Below are 16,911 nucleotides of genomic sequence, written 5' to 3'. Positions count from 1 at the left end.
TTTACGAATTCAAAAAGGAGTCGATCTTACCTGATTTGATCACTGCCCATAAGGACTATGTAGTTGCAGCTGGAACCTTTAAAAATTCTAAAGAAAATGGCAGTTTGCTCTCTTAAGCCCTTGGATGTTAAAACCAAGAGCCCAAATGGCTAAAACTTCCTTTGAATCCTTTACGAAGCACGAACTCGAACCAAAGAATCCCAAGACCCAAAAGAGACAAAATGCCAAGAAGAATTTTTTGGCTCTGATACCATGTAATGAAATAGCAAAAACTGCAAAAGCAACGTCACTAAGGACTTACAAGATCACAATCACAAAAGTGCACAAGCACAAACCAATTTCAGTAAGGGCTTACAAGATCATAATCACAGTGTGCACAAGCACAAGTCCACTATGGAAAAATACAATAACCAACAAGGGGCAACAACAAAAGCACTAAGTGCATATAAAACATTAAAAAACTAAATAGAAAAACATAAAACATAAAAATATTCATCTTTATTGAACATAAATGCTTAAGAGAATCATTGAAAAATGAAAAGGGATAAAAGCCCCTATTTATACACATACAAGATAGAGGAAGACATCAATAGAGCAGTTGGGTTGTTCCAACAGCTCTAATTGACTATCTAATTGACTAGTCAAAAAAGAACCTAACAGCTATATTTGGTATTTGATCAAATAGTCCCTATAAAAATAGAAAAAGACAAAAAGAATAAAATAAAAGTAATAGTTTGCCCCTAATGGGCATAGCCTATTACAAGATCTAAAATGACCAAAATACCCCTAATGGGTATTTACCTATTACAACATTTATAAATTATAATATATATATATATATGTGTACAATATGAACCAAATATATATATATATATGAAAATACATATATATACATGTCCAACTTAATAACACTCCCCCTCAAACTTACGGTGTAATATACAGAAAGTTTGAAAATACAAAAAGAATCAATAGGAAGTCGCATCAGAGAATTTTGCAAACACAAGTCTCTGAATGTCTTCATTGGTGATCGTCCACAAACGCCTTCATCGGCTATCTCCATCTTCATGATATGATGCATCAAATATATTACTTTATCAATCCATCGCATCTTTAAGAACCTGCAAAGAGAACAAAACAAAGGTTCCAACTACACAAGGAAAATATCCTAACCTAATAATTACAAAGTTTTAAAAAACAATATACTTTCAAAACAAGAATACCACTTAAGGATAATTTTCAAAAAAAGGTAATAATTTTTAGAAACATGAGATAATCATTAAGAAAGATAAGAGGAGTATTCCTCAAGGATTAATTTTTATGAAATCAAACCATAAACTCAAAATCAACATATTTTTTAAGAAGACATAAACGTTGATCAATAAGATGAGATCATTAAAAGATATATAAATCATCAAGAAGAGATAAACAATTATGCATAAATGATATCCCAAGCATTTCAAATAGCAACATGCATATAAAATATAACAATTCAAAAAGAAACCTCACGAAGAGAGGAGCTAATTAAATTCATGCAAACAATAATGTGAACAAGCTAATTAATATGAAATGCACACATATATGCAATTAAAGTATATTTAATGCACATGAAATGACAATAAAAATAACTATTTTTATCAATAAAATGCACATAGAATGCATGAATTTAATGTAAAGAAGTAGTCTTCGATTACAAACCAAAGTGTCCAATATCTAGTAGACAACACACAAGTGTTTACTTAAGAAACACAAACCCACAAAGGGGCACACACAAGAAGGCTCACAATATAAAGAATAAGATTTTTATTAAACATTACAAGTATGCAAAAATGCTTAAAATTTTCATCCATAAACATCTTTCATACAAGGAAAAACAAGCAGTAAAAGTTTAGAAATTTCAATGAGAGATTTTAAAAATCTCACATAACAAAGAAAATGATATTTGCAAACCAATACCAATTTTCGAAAAATATCAAGAAGTGATCTTTTGCAAACGTCAACAATAGTTTGACCACCACAAGCAACCACCTCACTAAGCCTCCAAACCTCAAAAGTCAAATGTATCAATGACTAGAACAAGAGCAATCATCATGCCACTAAATGGCTAAAAAACACACAAAAGTGTGAATAATCATCTCTTGTCTACATATAATAACACTCAAAACAAGTGTAGTAGCGACCAGAGCAAGAGTATAACAAGAATGCCACTAATAGCCAAAACACACACACACACAAAGATATGAATAAACATCTTTTGTCTACATATAATGACACTCAAAACAAGTGTATTAGCGATTAGATCAAGAGTATAACCAATGGGTGCATATAACTCACCAGATTGAAACACAATATCTTTTGTCTACATATAATAACACTTAAAACAAGTGTATCAACAACTAGAACAAGAGTATAACAAGAACACCACTAATGGGCTAAAAACAGACACGACGGTATGAATAAACATCTCTTGTCTATATATAATGACACTTAGATAAGAGGCATAATAGAAAAAAAACATACAAGTTAAAAGAGCTTGTAATGAAAACAAGCTAATGTCACTAATAAGAATATTAATCTTTAACAATCTTTTGAAACGCCATAGTTTCAAAAATAGATAGCCATCAGAAATACACATAATTATAAGCATTCATAATAAAGACAAAAGCCAAAAACGAATGAGTGATTCAACACACTCACACAATCACATAACTGCTAGTTAGAGCTAAACTCCAAGTTGACAATTTAAACTAACATAAAATGAGGTGCACACAATACACCCCAACAAACATCTTTGATTCAACAATAACAATACCAAGAAAATTATGCATCATATAAAAGTCTATGATCGACAACACAAATGCCATAAGAAGACAATAAATACTCACGAAAATCAATTTCCAAATAAGTGAGTTCATATATAAGAACTGATTTGAAAAAATAAAGTTTCAAATCAAATTCTAATAACGGTAGATGAAAACTTCCAATGAATATAGTGTAATCATATGCACAATATATCAATTGATGCAATCAAATGCAAAACAAGATGTTAATTGATGCAATCATATGCACTACCAATATAAGCAAGCTACATAGAGAGATAACTCAATTTAGATTACAAGTCTACTATAAGACAATCAATGTCATATAACATTAAAGAGGGCCAAAACATATATAGAGACTCTCAAAGTACCATATAGAAAACCAAGTACATACACAAGTACAACTAATCATGGATACCCATAAAGAGATAAAATAAACTCATGTATATACAAGTAATAGATTAAGGCACTAAGGGCATAATATAAAAAATTATATTTTATAAATGATAAGTATGCAATGAATCAAGAGTCTTTTAATAAAGAATACACGTCCACTAAAGATCTATGTGGACAAGCACGTCCATCAATAATGGATAAGTACTAAAGTGAACCATGAGGGAAACACTTATAACACCCATAAAGAGAAAACAAAAAGAAGTTTCTCATGATTCTGAACTTAATATTTTATTAAAAACTAAGTATGCAACATGATCCCATGCAAAACATTTAAATTAATGCCATAAGACTAAGAAAATAACATAATCATAAGTACCACAAAAATGATCAATAAGAGAAACACTTAATATCATAACTATTGTCTCACAAAAAGGACCATAAAAGGCATTTATTAAAGTAAATGACTTCCCATAAAAAATTATGCTCAATACCTTATGCATGAATAAACAATCTTATTCTTCATGTAAGGCAATTATAAGTGCACAAAAATCAAATATTAATATAAAAAATAATTATTCATAAGTTAGATCACAATTTTTAACAATTCATATGTTATTTTTAATACACCAAGAGTAAAGAGAAAAATTAAACACAAGTTTAAGCAAAATTTCATAAGATCATACTTGTGAAAGACACACAACATCATATTTTAAAATATCTCAAATTATTTTAAAATATGATAATTTTTTAAAAGAGAACAAAACAAAGTTCAATAATAAATATGAACATGATTTGACATTTATAATCATGACTTGTTCAAATAAAAAATTTAAATGCCAACAATACATGCTCAAGCATACAAGATTATACACATATATATCAAATAAAGCAAGTTTTGAAAAATTAAGATTCAAACATGATTTCAAGACTACAAGAATAAAAAATTAAAGTTCTACTACTGATCAAACTACACTTGATCGAACGTGGTTCTACCATGGAATATATTCAACCCCATGTGAGTGTGCCCCAAACTCACGTAGATGTCGTGCATGTACATCATGATGAGAGCAAGAATATGACAGAGGTTGATGATCGAGTCAAAGAAATGTTGGACAACGTTATTATGGGGACAACATTGGATCCAGCTCCAGATGATGATGGCGAATACAGGTCAATGATGCATATGAAGAGGTTGATTCATTACCCTCACACAATCAACGAAGATCCCATGTTACACCGACATGATTCAGATGATGATTAATAAATATTTTGATGAGTAATTCCGTGGAAGATAAAGGTTGCCTCTGGGACACGACGTAGCAGTACAATATCCTCCCAAAGGAGTCGACTTTGAAGTGTGGAAAGAGATTTGCAAGTTTTTCACCGAAGACCATTGGATTGTAAATATTGAATATATATTTATAAGTAAATAAATGTTCAAACTTTTAAATTTTCGTCTATTAATTGATCTTCCTTTGGTTAACGGGAAACTGAAATAAATGGACAAAAACCGACGGCGAATACGTTCTACAAAGAGATGCATACCCATTCAGATCGCATGATGTTCATTTATAGCAAAGCAAAAGACACCTTTGTAAGTAACTCATACTTTGTAGTGTCATATTCATTCATTCTATTTTGTACATTATCATTAGTTACTGATAACCAATCATTAGTATTAGGCTTGTATTTTGATTATGTAAATATTAGAAGTGTATATGTTTGTTGTAGGCTTGGAGAGGATGTATGGAGGGGTTTGTATTTGAAATGTGTTTGTTGCAGGCTTGGAGAGGATGTATGGAGGGGTTTGTATTTGAAGTGTGTTTGTTGCAGGCTTGGAGAGGATATAGTAGGTTTGTAATTGAAGTGTATTTGTTGCAAGCATAGAGAGGATGCAGGGGAAGTTTGTATTTTTGAAGTGTATGTTTTTTGAAGTATATATTTGAAGTGCAATTGAAGTTTTTGTTGAATGTATGTTTGAAGTGTATGTCAATAGTTTGAAGCGTGTTGAATCTTTGAGAATGTATGTTTGAAGTTGAATGTTTGAGGATGTATGTTTGAAGTATATATTTGAAGTGTATTTGAAGTTTTTGTTGAATGTATGTTTCAGTTGCAAGTTTTTTAATGTAAATTTTTTTTAAACTAATTTTTAGTTTTTAATTTGCAGGTTTATAGCATATAACGACAACATTCTTGTTGCGTCGCTATAAGCGAGATCCTTGTCTCGCCGTTATAGCCGGCCTATAATGGCGAGTTAATTCTCCCTATTATAGCCTACAACGGCGAGTTAATGTTCACCTCTATAGGCTATAACGGCGACACAAAAATGTTATAACCTATAGGTAGCCTATAACGGCGAGCCAGAGATCTCGTTGTTAAAACAACCTCGCCGCTATAAGTTTCCCAGTTCCGGTGAGTAATCTCGCTAGCGTTGGGTCACCTTTAACGGCGACCTATAAATGTCATCGTTATTGGTCAACAAAGAGCATTTCTTTATGGCGACTTATCGGCGAGAATTCTCACCATTATAGGCCAATAGCGACGAGAAATAAAGCAATAGCAGCAAGAAAAATCGCCGCTATTGACCCTCATCCTTGTAGTGAGGTCATTTCGTGGTATTCATAAAATCAAACGGAAGCATGGACGTTTACAAATTCCTTTTTGTTGCATGTAGGGCCGGCAAACAAGATGAGCCTGAGCACCCCTTTTATCAAGCTCAGCTCATGTAACCTTCACGAGCAGCTCCTGGCTTCACTCACCAAGCTCCATTTAAGAGCCTCAACGAGCTTTTGGCAAGTCAAGCCAATATGAGTCATGAGTTGTTCATCTCAGTTCCCAGCCCTAGTTGCATGACACTTGTTAAAATATGTAATCTCATAGACAGCTCATATCTCATATGTAATCTCATAGACAGCTCATGTAATCCCTTGTAATGTTTTTCTTTTTTTTTAGTTAGTTTAGTCCTAGTTTAAACCCAACTAGAACTCACTTAAAATCTATTTTTAAGACACCTTTAGGCTTCACCTTTTTGACTAGTCAAAAAGGCCTTTTTGACCAAGTCAAAAAGGTGAAGCTCCAAGGGAGTCGTTGGGCTCCCAACAGCTCTAATAGAGCCGCTGGGAGTCCAATGACTCCCTTGTGGCTCCTCTCCCCTTCTTCTATAAATATGGGGTTGTTTCTCCTTGTAAAGCATTCTTTGTTCTTTATTTTTTGTGGGAGTTCTCTCCCAAGTTTATGAAATCTTGGTCTTCATTTAATGTATACCCTCTTTTGGGTAATGTGTATGAGTGTGAACTCTTTTGTGCAAATGCTTTTGTTTCATAAATCCTCTTTGTGAGTGTTGAAGAAATAATCCTTGTTAGGGATTGCTACATTCTTTCATGGTATTAGAGCTCGGTTGATAGAAGCAATCAGTCCGGAGTTCTCCTCGTGCATTCGGAAGCGTGTCATTCGAGTTTTTCTTCAAAAGAAAGAAGCCTCTTTGAAGGGGTAGTTGTGTGGAGCCTTGAAAACTTGGAAGGCTAGATATTTTTGCTTCTTGTGGTGGTGTATTTTTCTCTTATTCTTTTTTTTTTCTCCCCTTCTTTCATTCCTAAGCTTGTAAAATGGATGACAATGATAATGTCACCATTAAGCCCATAAAACTCAATGATTCAAACTATGTAACATGGGCTTCTATCATCAAGCACCTTATTTGGGGAAAGGGGCTATGGGGATTAGTGGTTGGAACCGATGAGGAACCTAAACTAATGCTCACTAAAGAAGAAGAAAGAAAAGAAATATCTCTTTCGGAGGTAGAAAAAGTTAAAGTCGTTTCCACTTATGAGAAAAAGTGGAAAGAATAGAGAATGTGTCACGCCAAGATTATGTCTTGGCTCATTTCTAGTGTGAATATAAAAAAGTGTTCAAGCCTTGCGAAGTTTGAATACGCTAATGATGCTTGGGACTATCTTAAGAGAATGTATTCTCTTAAAGATGTTGCTCATATATGTAATCTTTAAGAAAAGGTTCGCAATATGGTTCAAGGAGATAAAAGTATTAGAGAATATTATAATAGCGTGTCCGAGCTATGGGAAGAATTGGCTCTCTTTGAACCAAAGTGGCATTGTCCACAAGATATAGAGCTTCGCCAAAATCAAATAAATGCGGAGCATTTTTTTCAATTTATTAATGGTTTAAGACCGAAAATTGAGACAACCAAGTCTGCTCTTCTTCATCGAGGGAAGGTTCCCTCTATTGAGGACACAATTGAAGAATTGAGTATGGAAGAAAACCGACTGAAGAAAAGAATCTCAAAAAATGATGATGACTCAGTTTTAGCTGTTTCAAGACCAGGGAATCATGTCCGTGCATATAAACCTCCACATTTTTTAAGAACATATGATGAGAAATACAAAAGGTGGAAAGAAAAGAAGTAATTTGCTATTATTGTCGTGAACCTGGGCACGTCAAGACGCATTGCCCAAAGTTAAAGAAGACTTATGAAAAGAAGGTTGCTACTATTGAAACCCAGCAAGAGACAAAAGAAACATATATTGGAAGCATGTCGTTATCTCAGCTAGTGGAGGCACTTCAACCACTTCTTAAAGGACCTTCACCATCTGCTGGAGCTGCGGTTTCTTCAGTAAGCATCTCTGATCCAGGTAAACCTCTTTGGCTTCTTGATTCTGGTGCATCTTTTCATATGACCCCTAACATAGAATTCTTGTCTCAATATCATAACTCAAGTGGTTCAAACGTTTTGACTGCTGACGGCACTCCTCTTGAGATTAAGGGAATAGGATGTTTTGAAAATTCTTCTCAAAACTCAAACAAATTTCGCATTCCAAAAATTAGATATATTCCCAAACTTAATTTAAACCTTTTATCTGTATCTCAGTTAACTGGTCATGGGTGTAATGTTTCATTCTCCTCTCATGATTGTCGAGTACAGGATCACCAGTCAGGAAAGCTGATTGGGGAAGGCCACAGAGAAGGAGGCTTATACTACATGAATTTTTTGGATTTTCCCAAGAGTACACTGTGTTGAAATGTTCAAAAATTGGATTTGGATCTTTTGCACAAAAGATTTGGACATCTTTGTATATCCAAGATTCAACACTTTCCGAACATGGAAAAATTTTGTAATTTTGAAACTTTTACATGTGAAAATTGTATTCTTGGAAAAATGAAAAGATTACCTTTTCCGGAAAAAACTTTTGTTTCTACAAGACTGCTTGAGTTGATTCATTCTGATGTCTGGGGTCCTGCACCAATTATGTCAAAAGGTGGGTTTGTTTATTATGTTATCTTTGTAGATGACTTTACACGACACAGTTGGATTTATTTTCTTAAACATCGAAGTCTTCTCGCATTTTAAAATCTTTCATAATATGGTCAAAAATTAGTTTAAAGAGGATATTTCAATATTTCGTACCGATTCAAGAGGAGAATTCTTATCAAAGGAATTCAAAGATTACTTAAATCAATATGGAGTTATACATCAAAGGTCATGTCCCTACACTCCTCAACAAAATGGCCTAGCTGAAAGAAAGAATAGGCACATTATTCAGACAACAAGAACCCTCCTCATATCACATCAAGTACCAAAAATTTTCTAGGTTGAAGCAGCCTTAACTGTTGTTTATCTCATCAATAGGATGCCTTCTTCATCGTTAAATAATATTTCTCCAATCGAAAAGCTTTTTAAACAAATTCCTGATTACTCCAGGTTAAGGGTATTCGGGTGCAAATGTTTTGCATTCTCAGATAAAAATGATAATCTTTTCTCTCGAGCTATTCCTTAACCATTTCTTAAATTTTGTTTCCTCACGACTCCAGGTTAAGATTCAAAAATTTTGTAATTCTGAAAATTTTTCTTGTAAAGACTGCATTCTTGGCAAAATGAAAAGGTTATCATTTCTTAGTAGAACTTTTGTTTCCTCACGACCACTTGAGTTAATACATTCGGATGTTTGGGGCCCCGCACCAGTTATTTTCAAAGGTGGTTATACATATTATGTCATTTTTGTTGATGACTTTTCTAGACATACTTGGATTTATTTTCTTAAACATAAATCTGATGTCTTTGCTAACTTCCAAATATTTCATAAAATGGTTAAAAATAAGTTTCAAAATGATATTTCCGTTTTTCGCATTGATTCAGGGGGAGAGTTTATGTCCAACGAATTTAAAGACTATCTCAATTTACATGGTATTACACATCAAAGATCATGTCCACACACTCCACAGCAAAATGGCCTAGCCGAATGCAAACAGCGGCACATTATGGAAACTACTAGGATATTGCTAATTGCAAATCAAGTTCCAAAAAGTTTTTGGGTTGAAGCGGTCCTAACTGCCACCTACCTCATTAATAGGATGTCATCTTCTTCATTAAAGAATACAACTCCAATAGAAAAGCTTGTTAATTTAACTTCAGATTATTCTAGATTAAGAGTCTTTAGATGCAAATGTTTTGTTTTCACCAACAAAAATGGCAAACTCTCTCCTTGTGCAATCACATGTGCCTTTTTAGGATATGCTGATAATCAAAAAGGCTACAGGTGTTTCGATTTTCAAAATGACAAATTATATGTGTCAAGAAATGTATCTTTTTTGGAAAAAGAAAGCTTCTTTGAATTTGAAAAATCCAAGGATGCCACTGAATACTCGTTTTTAATTGATCCAACTTCAAAATCCAATGAATGTGATGTTAGATGTGACCTTGACAATGATCAAAGTCCTATTGTTGTTGAAAATGATGATAATGAAGAGCAAATCCATAGGGATGTTAGTCTACAATATTCAAGACGTAGAGAGCAAAATCTTCCATGTGCATTACAAAAATACTTTGAAGTCTCACCTAGAAGAACGTCTAGAATCTCTAGACCTCCAGAAAAATTTGTGTCTTATGAATCTTTTTCACCCACGTATAGGGCCGCCATTACATTAATACAATCATATGTTGAACCATCATCCTATTCTCAAGCCAAAAATCATATAGAATGGATAGAAGCCATGAAAATAGAATTGGATGCACTAGAAAAGGCCAATACTTGGACGATCCAAGATATCCCTCCAGGTAAGAAACCTATAGGCTGTAGGTGGGTATACAAAGTCAAAACCAAAAGTGATAGGACCCTGGAAAGATATAAGGCCCGTTTAGTAGCAAAAGAATATGCCCAAGAGTATGGCATCGATTATGAAGAAACATTTGCTCATGTGGCACGTATGACCATTGTTAGAACTTTAATAGCCTTGGCCTCCATTAGAACATGGCTTATCTTTCAATTAGATGTCAAAAATGCTTTCCTGAATGGGAATCTCGTTGAATAAGTATACATGGAAGCCCCACCTGGTGTTAGTATTCCTAAGAGTAAAGCTCTTCGTCTAGAAAAAGCTATTTATGGTCTTAAACAGGCTCCAAAAGCCTGGTATGATCGATTTAGTCATGTTATGCTTGATATTGGTTTTCAACCTTGTTTAACTGACACTGTTTTGTTTGTTAAGAAATCTGATGCAGGCATCATTATTCTTCTTCTCTATGTTGACGATATGATCATCACCGGAGGCGACAAACAGGGAGTTGCAAATATCAAATCTCTTCTTAAAACTCACTTTGAAATGACTGACTTAGGTTTATTAAGATATTTTTTAGGCATTGAAGTTGCTTATTCCCCTCGGGGGTATTTAATATCTCAATCTAAATTTGCTCTTGATATTGTTTCCAGGTCTGGAATTACAGATGATAAGAAAGTAGACACTCTAGAAGTTATCAATGTTAAAATGAAAATTGATGATGGAGAACTTCTTGATGATCCTACTCCTTATAGAGAGCTTGTTGGAGCTCTTTCTTATCTTTCCATTACTAGGCCAGATATAACTCATGCGGTTCATACAGCCAGTCAGTTTCAGCATGCTCCCACCTCCGTGTATATGGGAGCAATTTTGCGTATTATTAGATACTTAAAATCCTCTCTTTCACGAGGACTCTTCTTGTCTGCTTCATTTTCATTAAATTTAATTGCATATATTGATGCTGACTGAGGAGGTGATCCCAATAATAGACATTCAACTACTGGTTTTTGTGTGTTCCTAGGTGAAGCTTTAATTTCGTGGAGATGCAAGAAGCATTAGAAAGTCTCTCTTTCCTCCACCGAAGCTGAATACAGAGTCATGGCAACCACCACTATGGAGGTTGTTTGGCTCAGACGATTGCTAGCGAATATGGGAGCTAAAGCAACGCAAGCTTCAAAGATGTGTTGTGACAACAAAAGTGCGATCTACATTGCAAGCAACCGGACATTCCATGAGCGCACTAAACACATTGAGATGGACTGACACTATGTTAGAGAGGAATACTTACATAGAACCATTGATCTGTCATATGTTACATCAGAATATCAATTAGCAGACTTCTTCACCAAGCCTCTCGCTGCTTCCAGATTTCACTTCCTCTTAGACAAACTTTCGCTCATTGTACCGTAAGTTTGATGGGGAGTGTTAAAATGTAAATTGTAATATATATATTATTTAATATTATTATATTTTCTTTTATTATTTTCTTTTTCTATTTTTTTTATTTTCTTTTTTAGCATCTAGTTCAATAGAAACTAGATATTTGATCCAGTCAAGTTCCTGTTGGAACTTGACTGTGCAAATAGTTGTTGGACTGTAGTCCAACAGCTATAATAAATGTTGTTGGACTGTAGTCCAACAACTATAATAAGAGACGTTGGACTACAGTCCAACGTCTCTTTTGGAGAGCTCAAAATGAGCTCTCCTCTCTCTTCCACTTTTTTGTATATATAGGGGTGAACCCCTTCAATGTAAATTACTATGCTTCTTAAGCATTTTGTTCATGAATAAAGTATTATTTATTTTTCAAGTGTTCTTCCTTTTATACCCTTTCAAGGGTCATGCTTGTAGTGTCTCCAATAGACACTTGTTTGTGAGTTATTCGTGCATTTGTTGAAGACCACCATTTCATTACAGAACTTCCGCCTAACAAGAAACCTATTGGTTGTCAATGGGTTTACAAAGTAAAGACTAAAAGCGATGGCAGTCTTGAGCGGTTTAAGGCTAGATTAGTTGCCAAAGGCTACGCTCAAGAATATAGAATAGATTATGAGAAAACCTTTGCTCCAGTAGCCAGAATGACCACAGTTAGAATTCTAATTGCCCTTGCCTCTATAAAACAATGGTCCATATATTAAATGGATGTTAAGAATGTGTTCCTAAATGGTAGTTTAACTGAAAAAGTATACATGGATCCACCACCAGGAATTGATGTTCCTAAAGAAAAAACTTTTCGTCTAAATAAAGCCTTGTATGGACTTAAACAAGCTTTGAAGGCTTGGTATGATAAATTTAGCAGGGTGATGCTTGATTTTAATTTTCAATCTTGTCTTACTGACACTGCTTTGTTTATTAAAAATTCTAATACAGGCATCATTATCCTCCTTCTCTATGTCGACGATATGATCATCACTGGCAGTGACAAACAGGGAGTGTGCAATATTAAAAAAATTCTCAAAACTCACTTTGAAATGAGTGATTTGGGTTTCTTAAAGTACTTTCTTGGTATAGAAGTTGCTTATTCTTCTAGAGGATATTTGCTAACACAATCTAAGTTTGCTTTGGATATTGTTGTCAGGTCAAGTATTTCAGATGAAAGACATGTGGACACTCCAGAAGTTGTAAATGTCAAGATGAAGAGTGATGATGGAGAACCTCTTGAAAACCCAACTCCGTATAGACAACTCGTCGGGGCTTTGTCGTACCTTTTCATTACAAGACCTGACATTGCACATGTTGTCCATACAGTCAGTCAATTTCAACATGCTACAACCTCTGTCCATATGAGAGCAGTTTTGCGAATTATCAGATACATTAAAAATTTTATATCTCGGGGTCAATTTTTGTCTGCTTCTTCTAATCTCAAGCTTCTTGCTTATACTGATGCAGTTGGGGAGGTGATCTGAATGATCGTCATTCAACGACAGGTTTTTGTGTCTTCTTGGGGGAATCGTTGATCTCATGGAGATGTAAGAAGCAACAAAAAGTATCTCTTTCATCAACAGAGGCTGAATACAGAGCAATGGCTACTACAACCAGTGTTTTAAAACTCGCCGAATCAACTCGGTGACTCGGCTGACTCGGCTCGGCCCTCCAGCGAGTCAACCCGGCAAGCTTAACTCGGGTTGCGAAAACTCGGTTGTTGACTCGGCCTAACTCGGCCAAGTTCTGGGATCTTTGAAATTTGATTTTTTGGGTATTTCACACACACATATTCACTTTTGTACTGAATAATACATCTTTCCCATGGACTGTCAGGAAAGATCTTTTTGAACAAATAACTGTTATAGTATATAAATCAAACAACAAAGCATTCTAGTCTATAAACCCAATTAACAAAGAATTCTATGCATCTACAAGCAGGGATTTCTTTCAAGACACATGGAGATTGGAGAGTTAGGACCTAAGGATTCCTTATCTGAATATCACATATTACTTTATATACATGATGATACAACTTCATAAAAAAACTCTGCCTCTATAACTAACATTGCCTCATCACCACCCTTTCGTGGACCACTAGAGGTCCAAGGCAACTTCTAGTTTTCCACTTTATGTTCTTGTAAATGATAGTTTATCTTATACAGTGATACTTTTCCCCAGTCTGTAGCATTTGGTGCAGCTTCTGGGCCATTTTACCAACATCATCTGTTTTTGTTTCTGCCCTTTGTCTAATTTGAATCTTTTTTATTTAAGAGCTGGGCATCATGAATCTAAGGCCTGCAGCAATTTCACTTTTCCTAACCTCTAATCGTAGGCATTGAAAATTTTATTCTATCTTCTTTCGAGTTGCTAATAGCTGTTTGAATTCTTTCAAGGTGGTGCATGGTGCAGAAAATCTGTCGAACTCCATTATGTGTTCTTTGTTTGTCCAAAATAATGAATCTCTTAACTTAACCTGACATTCTCGGTATATTGCATGATCCAAGTGACTGCAATTCATAATCACACAGGATACCAGTGCCATTGGGATCATGTAGTTCTCAAGGGCTATGAAGGTGTTGGCGTGATGAATCACTCTTGTAATGAATAATACATCTTTCCCATGGACTGACAATTTATATATTGTTTTTCTTTTAAAATCAAAAGTTAACAAAACTCGGTCTGAGTCACCGAGTTGACCCGCCGAGTCACGAGTCAATAAAGAACGAGTCGAGTTCTGAGTCACGGGTTTTAAAACCTTGACTACAACTATGAAAGTAGTCTGGCTTCGAGGACTGCTTTCTGACATGGGAGTTGAAAGTTCAGAAGCATCCGACATGTGTTGTGACAACAAGAGCTCTATCTACATTGCAAGCAATCGGACGTTCCACGAACGTACCAAGCATATAGAAATGGATTGTCATTATGTTCGGAAGGAATTCTTGCGCGGCACCATCAATCTTCCCTATGTTGCTTCTGAATACCAGCTGGCTGATTTCTTCACCAAGCCTCTTGTTGCTCCTAGATTTCACTTTCTCTTAGGCAAACTTTCGGTTATCCAATCGTAAATTTGAGGGGGTGTTAAAATATGTAATCTCATAGACAGCCCATATCTCATATGTAATCTCATAGACAGCTCATGTAATCCCTCGTAATGTTTTTCTTTTTTTTTAGTTAGTTTAGTTCTAGTTTAAACCCAACTAGAACTCACTTAAAATCTATTTTTAGGATACCTTTAGGCTTCACCTTTTTGACTAGTCAAAAAGGCCTTTTTGACCAAGTCAAAAAGGTGAAGCTCCAAGGGAGCCGTTGGGAGTCCAATGACTCCCTTGTGGCTCCTCTCCCCTTCTTCTATAATTATGGGGCTGTTTCCCCTTGTAAAGCATTCTTTGTTCTTTATTTTTTGTGGGAGTTCTCTCCCAAGTTTATGAAATCTTGTTCTTCATTTTATGTATACCCTCTTTTGGGTATTGTGTATGAGTGCGAGCTCTTTTGTGTAAATGCCTTTGTTTCATAAATCCTCTTTGTGAGTGTTGAAGAAACAATCCTTGTTAGGGATTGCTACATTCTTTCACGCAGCCAGAGCTTAGAGGTTGATCAACAAATACCAACTCTGATTTTCAAGGGAAATTCATATTCCCTTTGACAGGGAAAGTTTGAATGGTGGGCAGATCTAATCTAGAATTTCCATTCGAGAGAAAAGAAAACCCAGCGTGACAAATTAGCAATGGCCAACATACAGACCATTGGATAAATTTCTATAAACATCATGGACAATTTTAAACCACACTGAACAGAAGAAAACCATTGGTAAACTGATAATTTTGTAGCTACCCAATGTTATATTACCATAACAGAACGGCAGTCTCACCAATCTTTGTTATGTGTTATGTGATGCTGACAGTAAAATAGGCATTACTAGCAGAAACATCGGACAATATACAGACCATTAGATGCATTGATATAAACATCATGGATGATTTTGAACGCCATCTACCAGAAGAAACCATGATTAAAAATGACAATTTATATATTTTCACTTTCATATGCCCTAACAGAAGGGTGGTTCACAAATATTTTGTTACATCTTATGTGATATTACCAGCAGATAATGGGGTATCACTGGCAGAAACATTGGAGTTCATGAACTTGTTAATGCCTCATTGATGATAAATGCACTTTAGGTCTATTAGACGAGTAACCTTTAAGAAACCAATCATTGATTGTACAATCCAAGGAATATTTCTCATGCTACTAGAAATGTACAAGCTAATGAACTTGATCGCACTAATCTGATGCTAAAGCCAACCTTCATGTTTATTAACTATTAAGTCAGTAGAATTTCACATCCAGTGTTCAGACTATTGTACTAAAAAAGAGACGCTAAATGGTCAATATTTTTCATCACAAATATCCACAGGCCCTTTTTCCTTTTTCAATGGATCTTGATCACCCACTTGTACCAAAGATTAGGATATGCATACAAGAAAAACTGTTATGTACTACAATCTATGCAACCCCTAGCCAGTGCATCTCTTTCTAACCAGGCAGGCATTCAGTTGAATCAATCCACTGGTTCAGATTAGAATTGCAAATTGTACATTTGTGTCAAAGATGCATAAACACAAGGACCATCCTATGCTGATTTTTGTCAAAATTTTGATGGTCGCTACAAAGGTGAACACCAAGAATCTATGAGCAATAATAAAATTCTGCTAGGGTCAGATCGTCTATAGTTGAACCTAGAAAGAGCTAAACATTGAATATCCATACACCATTGAACTGTAAAATATGGAGACTAACAGCCTTGAAAATGACGACATGTGGAAACAGTTGGAATCAGATCCACCTCCATCTCTATGATGTGTCCAATCATTGTTTCTGCAAGCCCCAAACCGTCCCATAAAAAGTTTCCAACAACTTCATCGAGCCGTTTCCGAAGAACTGGGAAACGCCGCAATTCACTAGTTTGGCAAAGGTGGCTAATCTGCAGAAGCAAAGGGTTTTTTCATGACAAGCAAAAGTCAAAACAGTCATTGAATGGTTTATACCTTATAGTCTGAAAAATCATCCAGAAATACAAATGAATATAGGATACAAGAGATTACCATACCTTAATCAACTCATCATAAATGAACCGAGCACATTGAAGGCTGGGGTCTAAGAGCCGAGATATTTGCCTCCTAACCAACACGTTGAATGGCACCTGTGCATGACG

General features: G+C 35.1%; 1 protein-coding gene across 2 annotated transcripts in view; it reads right to left on the bottom strand.

Moving 5' to 3' along the window:
• LOC149847717 (dynamin-related protein 3A-like) overlaps positions 1-16,911 on the bottom strand; it is a 65,640-nt gene that overhangs the window by 7,738 nt on the left and 40,991 nt on the right. For both annotated transcript variants that reach the window (XR_016430390.1, XM_089997015.1), the window contains exons 11-12: positions 16,807-16,899; positions 16,543-16,680 (exon numbers count right to left, since the gene is read on the bottom strand). Coding sequence is in view for 1 of the 2 variants with exons in the window: in XM_089997015.1 (XP_089853141.1) it covers positions 16,543-16,680; positions 16,807-16,899 (231 nt within the window). In the remaining variant the exon portion in view is untranslated. The remainder of the gene's footprint in view (positions 1-16,542; positions 16,681-16,806; positions 16,900-16,911) is intronic.

Source organism: Nuphar pumila, chromosome 1 (genome assembly GCF_984573655.1).
Source record: "Nuphar pumila chromosome 1, dmNupPumi1.hap1.1, whole genome shotgun sequence".
Lineage (NCBI taxonomy): Eukaryota > Viridiplantae > Streptophyta > Magnoliopsida > Nymphaeales > Nymphaeaceae > Nuphar > Nuphar pumila.
The sequence above is the reverse complement of the archived record's forward strand: the minus strand, read 5'-3'. Positions and strand labels throughout refer to the sequence as shown.